This window comes from Lissotriton vulgaris, chromosome 6 (assembly GCF_964263255.1).
Source record: "Lissotriton vulgaris chromosome 6, aLisVul1.2, whole genome shotgun sequence".
In the NCBI taxonomy this organism is placed as follows: Eukaryota; Metazoa; Chordata; class Amphibia; order Caudata; family Salamandridae; genus Lissotriton; species Lissotriton vulgaris.
The window spans coordinates 1,767,279,965-1,767,292,681 of NC_141694.1; the positions used below are offsets into that span (position 1 = coordinate 1,767,279,965).

General features: G+C 42.8%; 1 protein-coding gene across 2 annotated transcripts in view; it reads right to left on the minus strand.

The window, feature by feature from the left end:
* Nucleotides 1-5,377: 5,377 nt before the first annotated feature.
* Nucleotides 5,378-12,717, minus strand: part of ZNF395 (zinc finger protein 395) — a 118,935-nt gene continuing 111,595 nt past the window's right edge. For both annotated transcript variants that reach the window (XM_086928020.1, XM_086928019.1), the window contains exon 10: nucleotides 5,378-11,499. In XM_086928020.1, the coding sequence (XP_086784146.1) occupies nucleotides 11,388-11,499 (112 nt within the window). In that variant the 3' untranslated portion in view covers nucleotides 5,378-11,387. The remainder of the gene's footprint in view (nucleotides 11,500-12,717) is intronic.

Sequence of the window (12,717 nt, forward strand, 5' to 3'; positions counted from 1 at the left end):
CCAAACAATAAATAGAGAGGATGGGGCTGTCCCTCTCTTCAAGCATTAAAAGGCCTTGTGAACCCCACCCCCGGGACACAGTGTTGTTTACTTTCTGCTGGACAGCGGGCAGGGACAGAAGTATGTTCTCACCCGGCAGGAGCTTTGAAAACGGTCCCACCGGGTGGGAGTACACTTCTGCTTCCGTGCCCACATTCTTGCGGGCAGCAAAATTGTGATTGCAAACTAAAGTCGTTGCTCCTGCCGGGCTGGAGTAATGCCAGCTGCCACATGGGAGTCGTCTGGGCCACGGGGCTCCCCCTGCAGACCCCACCATGTTTAGCCCTGGGGGGTAGGGATCCACAGGGTCCATTTTGACTTGGGAGGTGGTGCACACGCCTCCCTTCCCTAATATTAAAGTATGTGGCCCCAGGTGATGGGGGTCCCATAGGTCTTTTAAGGTTCGGGTAGGTAAGTCATGCACTACATCACCCTTTAATTAAAATATAGCCCTGGTGAGGGGCTACACGGAGCTCATTTGGGCTTGGGGAGGGGGCCACATGCCCACTCTCCTAACAGTAAGGTTTGTCCCCTGGGTCTTATAAGGCTTGGGAAGGTTGGCCACATGTCCCAATAGCCAATTTAGGCTGGGGTAAACACGCCTTCCTTCCCTAATGATAATGTATTTGGCCCGAGGGATGGGGTCCAGGGTCATCTTAGGGCTCAGGGAGGGGGACCATGCACCCCTCTCCCCAGATAATATATTATGGGAATGGGTTCCCCAGGGCCAATAGTGGCTTGGGGTGTACTTGCACGCCATCCCCTTTTTAAAAACAATGGGCCCTGTGGTGCCCAGAGCCAATAGTGGCTTGGGAGCAGGGTGAGGGGAAGTGGGACAGAGGGGAAGTGGGACCCAAAGCTGTGTGCAGCTTTGGTTTGCCTGAGGCCAACCCAAAGCTGCACACAGCCTGTGCCCCACGTGAGGTTGCTGTACAGCGAGGGGTTGGTTGCAGGGTCTGGCCACAGGTCAGGCTCACAGCTGTCGCCTCACCATGCATGGCTTTGGCTGTGCATGGCTGGGGTTGAATTTACTCATGGTAATAAAATTACTTTAAGTGTAAAAAAAAAAGCCTAGCGTATTAGCTAGGTGAAACTTTCAGTGCCTGTGTAATATTTTAAACTCAGAAAACAACCCAAATTCACCAGTTATGATATCTCTACTAACTATAACTGGTGCCTTAAGGTAACTAACTTGCCCCATGCACTGCTAACTACCTCCCATATTACATGACATGTTCTAAGACATCATTGATATCATCACTGTATCATCTGAAATAAAACTTTTGATGACAAGACTGTGCATGACGGGGGCGCGAGTTATAGTTACCTTAGGGCACAAGTTATAGTCTTGGGTGGCCTGTTTGAGGGTGCGCTCTAGGAACTCTAGTACGGCAGACAAAGCCTAGACTACTGAATACTAAAGTGCAGTGAAGTAGCAGCCTAGGTGAGAGCTGGCACTGAAGGAGCACAGTACAAGGCTGGTGGAGGAGAACATGCGCTTGTTGCAGGTCTCAAAAAGCTTTGACTCCTGGTCCAGTGGAGACATAGCGAACAGGTAGAGACGTAGGGAAAGCATTTGCATCCTACTAGTAGACACCTGTACCACTACAATTTCAGCAGAAGGGAGTGGAGTAAGAAAAGCTGGATCGCTAGGAGCTGGGTTTAGGCGCCAAGCTATTTGCTGGTTTGTTGGAGGTCCAGAGCATGGTTTCACCCATGCCTATAGTAAGGCATCCATTAGGACCTCATTAAATGGCTGAGCGGACTCGTGTGTATTTGATCTGGTTGGAGGACCCCAGGTTGTGTATCTGTTTTTTCCTCCATGGCTGGGAGTTGGAGGTCAAGTACCTCAGCCTCGAGTCACATTACCATAGCACAGAAGGCCCTGTCCTCTGTCACAAGAGACTAATTCAGAGTCCGAAGTATCCAGACCACTGTCATACTGCAATTCCTCATATCGGTGTAATAGGGTATCAACTCAACTCCATCATCCTATTGGTCATTAACACAGTCTTTCCAAAAAGATAGTGGATAATATGAGATAAGGGCAGTGATGTCTGATGGGTTGCCAGACAGCTGGAGCATGGTGGGATCAGGGAGTAGCCTTAATCAAGACATATTTGACTCCGAGTCAGAGACCACAACTGGTTGTGCCTCTCCCTTCGGCAATGACATTGATGCTCTAGCGTCAAGCGCAGGTCATGGCGCTTAGACCAAAGGCGGCACCGAAGCTGGTACATAGCCCGCAGTGGATTCAGAGGTTCCATCTGGCATCCATGGCAGACCAACCAGCAGAGCTTTTAGTTGAAGGCCCTCATGGTTCCTTGGGGCCCAGAGGTGAGCCAGTAGGGTGCCAGAAGGCACAGCACGGTTTCACAGAATTCTTTTATCTGCTGAGACGGTGCAGATGGGCCTGGAAATTCGGGTTGCCTCAGGATGAGAATCTGATTCAGAGAAAGAAAGCACATGGACGCCTGCGCGCCTTCTCCTGAGATAGAGTGAAAGGAAGGGGCAGAATGCTTTTTTAAATTTTATTTACTTACTCAATTACTTTCTCCTGATGGATGATGATGTGGGAATGACTTTAGGAGCGGGAACAGTACCTCCATTTTGATCTGGACCTGTCACAATGTGGAGTCTTACGATATTTGGCAACAAAAAGCTTAGTCGCACAGTTGCTTATGGCCTTCAGGTTCATCTGGGCCCAATCCCTAACGGCCTGGGAGTTATGCTCCGATGCCAAGCACAAAAGGCGTACCAAATAGGATCGATCACGGATATCCCTACAAGGCCTGAACCCTGTAGTCGTAGGGGGTGGCATTTCCCTTGCATACCCCCTATATTATTAATTTTTGAAAGAGAGATTTGTCTCATCAAAGACAAGAGGGTAGATCCAGTTCTACATCTAGTGGTGCAAAAAGGAACATAAGTCAGCTCATAAGAGTGACGCTTATATGCAGCTCTGCATGTCAGTTCTGGAGTGGAACAACACTGGCAAGGAGTCGTACGATGCCACTTATTGGCATGTAAAGGTACTGCCTAAAAAAGTTTCAGGATACAGTTGGATATCTGGGAAGTATTCACAAAGTGAGGAATCTGCGGTTAGAAGTATCCATCAGGATTGTTTATATATATATATTTAGGTTGCGAATTGGTGTGGCTTAGTGGTAAGAGCTGCGAACCATAAAACCTGGGGACCCATGTTCAAATCCAAGCCTCAGAGCAAGACTTGCGTTTCTAGGCAAATCATCTAATCTCCCTGTGCCTAAAACAAATGTAAAGTGTGAATTGTACATACAATTCTTACTTGATGCACATGATGTAAGATCTCCTCTCCCCCATGTAACGTAGAGTGCTCGGTTTCTTCCTAGCTAGGCTTGTCTTACATAAATACCATTACTTACATATATACATATCAGATTACTGCGGCAGCTACTGAAGATGTTCTTCCAGTCCCCATGACCACGGATCTTTCTCCTGCGAGACTTAGCTCACTTTTGGTGAGAACTCAATGGGAGTTTCCCACAGGCCGTGAGAGAAGATTGCAGCCTTCTTGGGTAGGATTCATTGATAAAATCTCAGCCTGATGCCTGGAAGGCAACCTGTCAACTGCAACCAGTATTGGCATATTCTTGTCTGCTAGATAAGCTTAGTCTAGTTGACACATCCAATCTGAAATAGCATTAACAGCTTTTACAACAGGGACAACCCACCGTCACATTACGCCATTGGATACCAACACTTTGATCCTGTCCTTCAGCAAAAGAGGTGCGACCATCTGGACCCATGGTGCCCTTGCGGTCTAGCGAACAGGGATGTATGATATTATAACGCATGCTTTTACAACGCATGCTGTTACAAAGCAGGTTTTACTACGCATACCTTTACAACGCATTACACTTTGGGGTGCTGGATAGTGAATATTTTAATTTACTATTATAACTCCAGTCCCCGTGGACACTAGGGAAGGTGTTGGATAGTAAATTAAACATATTCCCTATCATAGAGCGCCCCCCAGTGTAATGTGTTGTAAAGGTATGCGTAGTAAAACCTGCGTTGTAATAGCTTTGCGTCGTAAAGGTTTCGTTGTAAAGGATGTTTCCCAGCGAACAGGTACCACGACACTCGTTCAACTCCCAGTTCCACATAAAATGATGCCCAGAGTGAGAATGCACTGTGATGCTATTACCATGGTACTAAGTGGCACACATACTAAGAACTTAACATTTGTAATATTTTCACTAATTGTTTGTGAATCGTCTCTGAGATGCATCTGGTTTTCACTCTACCAGTCTGCTTTGAAAGTTCAGTATCTGTGTGTGTAGCTCTTATCAGTTAGTTGGATTTTCCTACTGGGGTCGAGCATATGTGGAGGTTTTTGTTTCAGCTTATAGGCAAGGCTGTGGCTTAACTGGGATGCTACCAACCCGGGCTATGTTGCAATTCTTTGCACCTAGACTGGCGACAACCTAAAAAGAGACACTGTGATGTAGGCTAGGTTCTAAGAAAAAAGCTGATAATAATGTACACCAGACAGACGAAAAAGCCAACACCAGAAGCTGCCTAGCAGTATGAGACGTCGCGCCTTCTTGGCACGAGAAGGAGTAGGGAACTGATAACAGCATTTTGAGGAAATATTAGGGATGCGACTCTTGTGAAGCTTAAGCGTAGATATAAAGTGCTTTAAGTTAGTTTGAACTGATGGCTACCTGATGTTTCCTGCAGTAGATCTTAGAGTTTATGAACATTAATAAAGTAAGTTAAGAGTCCCATTTTTTAATGTACTTCACTAGTATTTTTCTTTAGACATTATGGTGTCCTGCTATCAACATCCTTGAAGGCATTTTACTGCCTTAAAGAGGAAACACTAAATCAAAGCAACCAAGAAGTGAAGTGAAATGATTTCTGTGCCTCTGCCTATGAAGGGGTCTGGCTGCTTAATTCAGATAATAAAACCCGGAATACAAGTGCCCCAGAGGAGTCCGTGCTGGTTATTGCAACTGATAACATCAGGGTTTGGGATTATCTAGTGCGATAAACTACACCTATTCTGAGTATCTGGTTAGTAGTATGCAGATATAGAGCATCAAAATCCGCATGTCACAGTAAATACTCTTCAAAGTTTCGCAGGTTTGACCTGTTGAAATGTGACAAAAATGCAGACTTCATGTGAGCCAGTAATTACTAGATGCTGAAATACCACACTTAACTCAGAATTACGATTTCTGCGCAAGCAGGGGTGCGTGCAGGTGTCAGAAAACCCTATACCCCTCATAAGCAAGGCTAAAATCTGTAAAACTATCACCTTTGCTCAAGCAATTGAAATTTCCACAAGACCTCTTTTTCCCCCACAATTTATTTTGTATAAAATATATCTCAGATTGCTGTAAAAACATACAATTTCACATTTTTGTATTACAATAAAAATAATACTTGGAAGACAACTGGAATAAACAAATCTCCAGCAAGACAGATAGAGGAGAAATAATCACATGCACTTGTACATCACTACTATTCCAGGGACATTTTAACACATAAATGTTTCTGGAATTCCTTTTACTTTACATAAAGCAAGATAAGCATTTTTAACCCAATATATTGAAATCGACGAAGTTGTCCATGAAAATGTCACCTTTTCGTGTGTTAGCTTTTTACAACCTCTAGAAAAGAAGAAGGTGTTGATCGGCCCATGAATCCTTTTGCACTAGAGCGCTTCTTAAGATGTTCTTGGCAGGCCCTAAGGCCCATACCACAGATGTGAAGGGGGATAAAATGAAGGGCGTTGAGAGGATCGGGGGGAGGGGGGTCACTAGGCATATCCATTCATCTGTATACTATGAAAACTTCATACCATGAGAGTAGCTCCCATATTTTTTTTATTTGGCATACTATGGAGCTAAACTTCAACCCATTACATTTCACACATGCAGCCAATTTGTCAGCTTCATCTGTCACTTGCAGGTGGTCAGCTGCAATTTGAGAATTAAAAACTATATTATTGAAGGAAAACTTACGCTGCGACTCGAGGGTGGTTATCTAAAGAGGCAGAAGATTGGTCACTACATCTATCTATGAAACCTCCATCAAACTTTAGGGAAGTGAAGTGGACGGGAACTTTTATTTAGGACAGTGAAACCCTAAAAGGTGTTTTTTCCTACCCACCTCTACTAGCTATATTGGACTACGTTCCATTTCCCTGGGAACCAGAAAGATACTACATGTAACCTTCGTCCTCTCATACTGCACCTTCACCCTCTTTAGTTCAATACAAGACACAACTAAGAAAAGGTCAACATTTTCATATTTGCACATGTATATTAATGTGCAGCCCAACGGGAAACACAAATTGGGTCAAAAATTTTACAATATTTACAAATGTTACAAAAGTCCTTTATAGGCGGATGTTTATGCCCTGTGCCCTACCTTTCCCCTGAAAGCAGAACTTTGCCCCCCACCCTCAGACAAAATTTCATGTCATGTGGCTCAGTAAAAAAAATATCAGTTGCAAACTACTCGGCTTGAAAGGTTAATATTGTTGCCACTTCCTTACCACTTCAGACTACCTGCCCTAAATAGTTAATCACAGGTTCGCACTGATCATATACACATTCAGCAACCACATCTCCCCAAAACATCAAGATGATATCATTTCTTTAACATACAGATGTCAAACCTTTGAGAGTCGCCAGCTGCAGAGGTGTATTCCTGTTTAAGTTTGTGGGTAAGATGGGTTTTTGCCATTAGCTTTTCTGCTTTTAATTAATAGAAGTATTTGTTAAATTACCATGAATCCGAAGCATACATTTTTAGGGAACAATGTTTTAGGGAACAATGTCGCAAGTAGGCTGCAGCCCCATTTACTTTGAGAGAAAAAACATTCTAACCTTACCAAATACTCATGGAAATATACGCTTGGCTAAGAACAAATTCTAAAACCTGGAGCGTAATAGAATGCCTGAAAAATAAACATGAATTCAGACAAACTTGAAACTGTGCGTGTCAATGTTTTACCACTGCAGCAGCTGGCTGGGTTGTTCTCATTGTGCAGGAAATGCCATTGTCTGCAATAGTTTGTTATATTCAAATCAAAAATCCTATTTCATATTTTTTTTTAACATGAAACAGCCAAGTAATTTTTACTTCAAGTACAAAAAGTGAGAGTATACAAAGAACAAACGCTTACATAGGTCCTGTGCTTTAAAGTTTTTATGCAAAATTGTCGGCCATCTTCTGCCAGTGAACAGACACTATGAAAACTGCAGAGCGGCCAACTGTAGAGCACTTTGTTTACAAACAACATTTTCTGTGAATTTTCCTACTTGTATGCAAATTAAAATTACTGCAGGTCTCCTTGGATGGGAAGTAATTATTTTCAATATAGGATTGCACATACTTTATTTGCATTGCGAAATACAAGCAACTACTGGGCAAAAGCTATCTGATGTTTAAAGAGAAAAGTGTGCAGGAAGAATCAGCTGGTAAATTGTCCAAGGAAATTATGGTGTGACTACAACCTTATAAATTTAAATGTTGGCATAGCAAAATTACAAACGAGAAAAAATATTTTACATTGATAATGTAGTGTTACTTATCCTTTTTGTATCCAACTACCTACGTTAAACAATTTTATGGACAGTTCTACACTTGCGAAGGTGTAATAAAGGTTTAATTAAAGTATAAAAGATATGTACAAACTTAAAAGCGTGTTCTTATCTGATGCACTGTGTCCAAGCAGTGGTCATTGGGTATACCTAGGCAACCAAATACACAACAGCTCTGTAGGACGTAGATGTGATTGTCACTTTTGAAATTTCAGATATGTTCAGTTTGTTAGTTAATTAAATCAACCCAGAACAAACATGTTGTTCCGTGACAAACTGTGCAGCACAGATCATTTCCTATTTGCCCTGTTTGCATATTGTGTTGCACCATATGTTCATTTATTTGTAGGAAGTCACGTATGCACAAATATTCAAACCAAAAGGTCCCTTAACGATGTTAGCACCAGTGCTGGAGCACGCAGTAAAAGCAGTTTAAAAAGCACCAGGGTTTTTTAAAATAAAAAATATAACAACAGTTAGATTTTCAATATGCAATAATAAGCAAAGAACCAATCTCTCACGAGGTGGCTCATTGACTCCTATTTCTGCAGCGTTCTTCCCACATTTAAGGGACGGGTGCCTGGTCCAAGGGCAGGCAGGAGTACATTAGCACAGCATCAGCAAAAAGCCATTTCTCTTCCTATACCACGCTGCCCAGTAGACACGCAGACAGAAAACTGAGGCCTCAGGTGTGTTTCTATTAACTTCTTGACATGGAAGTAGGATAGGACCACTGGAAAAAGAAATGTAGCTGAGTTGCAAGAACCATTTTCTCCTTATGGGACACTTTATAGGGTTATTCAAAGTAGATTACTTAAATCTCATGTATTCTTAGGTAATGATTTCCAAGTTGCCAGGTTATTGTAAATGGATGAAAGGGATCAAAAGGAATGTGAGCCAATAATGACACAATCCATACCTCAAACAGGATGCTGTCCTCAAGCTGCACACACATTGAGAAGAGACTGATAAAATGTAACTGCAGCTTAGAAGAGAAGAAGACTGACTCTGGCCTGTGGGCAGCACTGCTTTTGAATGAGACGTTCACTACTGAAGCGACGCAACTCAACTGGCCAAGTGTAAAAGGAAGGAAAGGCAGTGCAGAGGTCCCCCCTCACATTGTACACAATTTGCAACGAGGACGGTGTGTTCTCTTAGTACTGCCACAAGGTGGTCAGTTTTGCTTTGTTGTCATGGAACAGGAGAAAAATAAAACCTTTGGATGACTTCCGGTACTCAGGCCTTCTTACCCTATCAGAGCTAGAATAAAGTAACTTTGGGACACAACTGGGAGGAAGTGCGCCTGGTGTTCAGTGCCATGATCTCTGGCTAGAGAAGTGTTAGGCTGAACCGGTTCCTCAGGACGAAACCCAATAGAACCAGGCGCAGTTTTTCAACAGATTCGTCAACCTGGAAATGATAGTGTTCAGTCCACTGGTCTGCCTTCTACCTGCAGACTCTTCCCAGAACCAAAAGGGCTGGCTAGAAAGATTAGGTTTCTAGGAATAAGTGTCTGTGAAAAAGTGTGCTTACTTTTTCTTCCGCTCAACTATATCCTGGAACTCTCTTGGAGGGCCTGAGCCAAAGAGGTCAACATCAAAGGTCCAGCTGTAACACCTACAGGTAGAATCTGGGTGCACTTGGTGTAAACGAGAGGGAGACGCAGAATTCATCTGTATTGGGCAATTCAAGATACTACCCAGCAAAAGGCATCTAGACAGTGTGCGGTTAATGGAGGATGGGAGGATCTGCATTCTTTGACCCCTGTGGCCTCTAGCTTAAGGGAGAGCAAAGGAAGAAGTGCAGGGTCGAGGATCTACAAGGAGAACCGGAGAGTAATTCATGAAAGTCGAGGCACACCCGAGATGTGTAGGTGTGTGGGTCACTTCACCAGCCACAGACAGGGGGGTGGGTTGCTTGAAAAAAGTCAGGCTTGCAGGAGTGTGGGGCGGGGCCCCGCAATGGATAGATATGCACCCAAACCTCGAAAATAATTGTCCTCTGCAAAATTGATGTGGTCCCCTCACACACCAGGTGGACGTCGGACATGCCAAGCACAAAATTAGGCCGCTGGAGTACAAGGAAAAGGAAAAGTTTCCAGCCCGTCCAAAGTCCTACAATTCCAATGTGTGATGTTTACTAAAGTGATCCATTCTTGTGCGTTGTGTTGAAATAAAACAAACTGTGAGCTGAAATGCGAATTCAGTAATCCACACCGGGACGCCCTTGAGCACTGCTGAACTGTAATCTCATTGGTTGAGCACCTTAGGAAAAGAAATTCAGATTTACTATAAACAGCTCAACGTCTGCACTGTCAATTCCCTCAAAGGCACAAAGGAGAGGTGTATTTCTGCACTCATTATGACAGCTAGCTTTCTTCGTCACCTGGAATTGGGGGTTCTCCCCACCGATTTGAGTTCATTTCTGATCAAGGTCACTGTGTTTTGCAGAGGTAGCAGCCAAAGCAGGAGAAAGAAGTTACTGGATGGGCTTCAACCATGTTATGGACGCGATGTAATACCAAAGACTTAGGTGGTAGAGAAAGAACTTTACTCCCATTCCTTAAGTCCCTTGGTCCCAATTTTCAATAAGCAAAAGAATGAAAGTGATAATACTGCGACACTAAGTCACTTCGTATTCATTTATCTGCACGGTTGAAGAGGCACCAAGCAAAGAAAAGCTTTGATGAAGCATGGTTGAACAACAGGCATGAACTGCGTGGTTCATAAGGACCTACGCTATGTGACCAGAGCTCAATTCAAACTACAACAAACCTGTTCTAAAATGGCATTCAATATTTTTATATTAGATGTGCTTTCAAGTGTAATCCGTCATTCCGCCATATTCTGCCCACCATGCCACCCCATCATACAAGTGTGTTTATTAATTCAATCTTACTAACTTAAAAGAGATGCAGATTTTAAAAGAAAATAAAGTTAGTGATTTACCAAATCGTGACCCTGGGAGATCAGCACGACTGTGAACATAAGAGTTGAAAATAATTAAAGCGGACAGCGTATGCTTTCCTAGATCTGCGACACTGGGCCTCAACTTCTGAGAGATCAGTGAAAATCTCAGCGCCCACAACAATGCAGCTCGCCGGGTTTGCCAAATTGTATATAAGCAGAGCAAACAAGATAAAACTTTTTAGGAAGTACATAATTTGTCTTATTTTGAAATACCCTACGAATTTAAAAGGACCTACATCTGAAAAATTATTTGACACGATTAACCTCGGGTTTACTTCATTGCACTCTGACTTAGTGGGAAATATTTAGGAGCCACACTTACTTAAAGCTGGAGAGAAAAATTGCCCTAGGGCCTTCGGGTTTCCTTGTTTTGTTCCCTCCCCCACGCAAACAAACTCCAACCCACCTGCCCCTTTTATACCTGGTACTGAAACTCAGTTTCACAAACTTGTGTCAGTACTGTAGGTCTATGGATAAAACTGTTTAAAAAAAAAACAAAAAAACTTTGGTCCCTGTGCCATCACAAAACACATTACTAAAAAGAAATTCCACCAGGCTACCAACTTTTTTCTCATCCGCTGACTATATAAAAGGTTAAAAAATGGCAAACATACAACATAACAAAGATTTTAGAATTTACATCTGAAAAGTTCTCCTCTCCGCCCACATGTGAAAAGCGTCCAATAAAGGCTCCCAGGAACTTGGCGCAGTAGAGTTGGAATAAGGAGCCTTGGTCTGCGGAGGGCGGAGGAAGGGGTGTGCACTTTGACACAATCACTCAGTCCAAGAATCGCTGACACGCTTTCTTCCACCTGCAGGCTGTGCACCACTGGTTTCGGTGCTCAATACCATAAACTTTGCGACACTTTTTTGCTTCACCACGAACTTTCCTGCAGGTTTAAAATGAGAAAACAATATATTAAGCCCAAACATTCATGCAAGAGGCATTTCAGAAAAACCAGCATTTGATCATCTATACACAGACTAAGGATTGCCTAGAGTATACATTTTAACAATGATATTCTACTTTGATCTTTAGACAGACAGTGCCCAGTATTATTTTCATTCTGAGACAGCAGATTTAAGTCAAAGAGATCAATTTAAGTTTGTACCATTGCTAGTTTTCTGGAATCCACGAAAGTTGATAGTTGCAGATTTTCAAAAACGCTCCTCAATACTTCGTTTTTTAGACAGTCCACTAAACAGAACCTTTTCTTTTTTCTCCCTGGTTTTCACTATTTGAATAGTTGCGAAAGTTCCTAGTTTTTCTCTACCTTTGCAAAGTTTTCTCTCTGCTGAACACAGTCAAGTCAAACCTGGGAGGTGAGATTTATGTTACTTGCATTTTTATGTCATAACCCTAAGCTGGAACACATGTGGGAGAACTGTTCTCTGCAAGTTTTTATTTTGCAGAGTACTTCTATGTACATTGGCGCTACAGAGGAGAAGAATAGAAATGATTATTTACCTGTATGTGTAGTTTTGCAGTTTGAAGAATTTGTCTGGATTCACATGATGTGCATTATTCCGCTATCTATTGGTTGTGTCCACAATACTGTTGTTTTTGTCTCTCCCCTAGGCAGCGCATGTGCTGTCTCTTTGAGACATGCTGCATTTAGAATATGGGCTTGAAGCACCTCCCATGTTTTCTATTGGCTCTTGTTAATGCCATTTGTAAATGGCTGCTTCCAATTGGTGAATATGGTCAATTTATCCCGCCTTTACTGTTTCAGACCCTCGCAGACTGCCCCTGCTACATGTGTTATTCCTTTTCTTTTTTAATTTTTATTTTGGTTCGTTTATGGCACTATTTTCTTTTTAGTTTACTTCAAGAGCTCACTTCCACCTGGGCAGCAGTGAGCAGAGATAGAAAGCTGCGGGGGAGAGATGGGCAGCTTTGACAGCAAACATGGCTTAATCTGATGCATGATTCTGATTTCACTTTCAGTGATGCTTCCCCTTCATTGGCATCGGATGGGCATGAATTTTTTTCAACAAAGTCCAAATTCCATTCTTAATATATTTTTTTGATGTGATTAACCAAATTAAAAAAGCGACAAACACACATGCACTGCCTGATGACTACAATCACTCTGTGTTCCCAACGA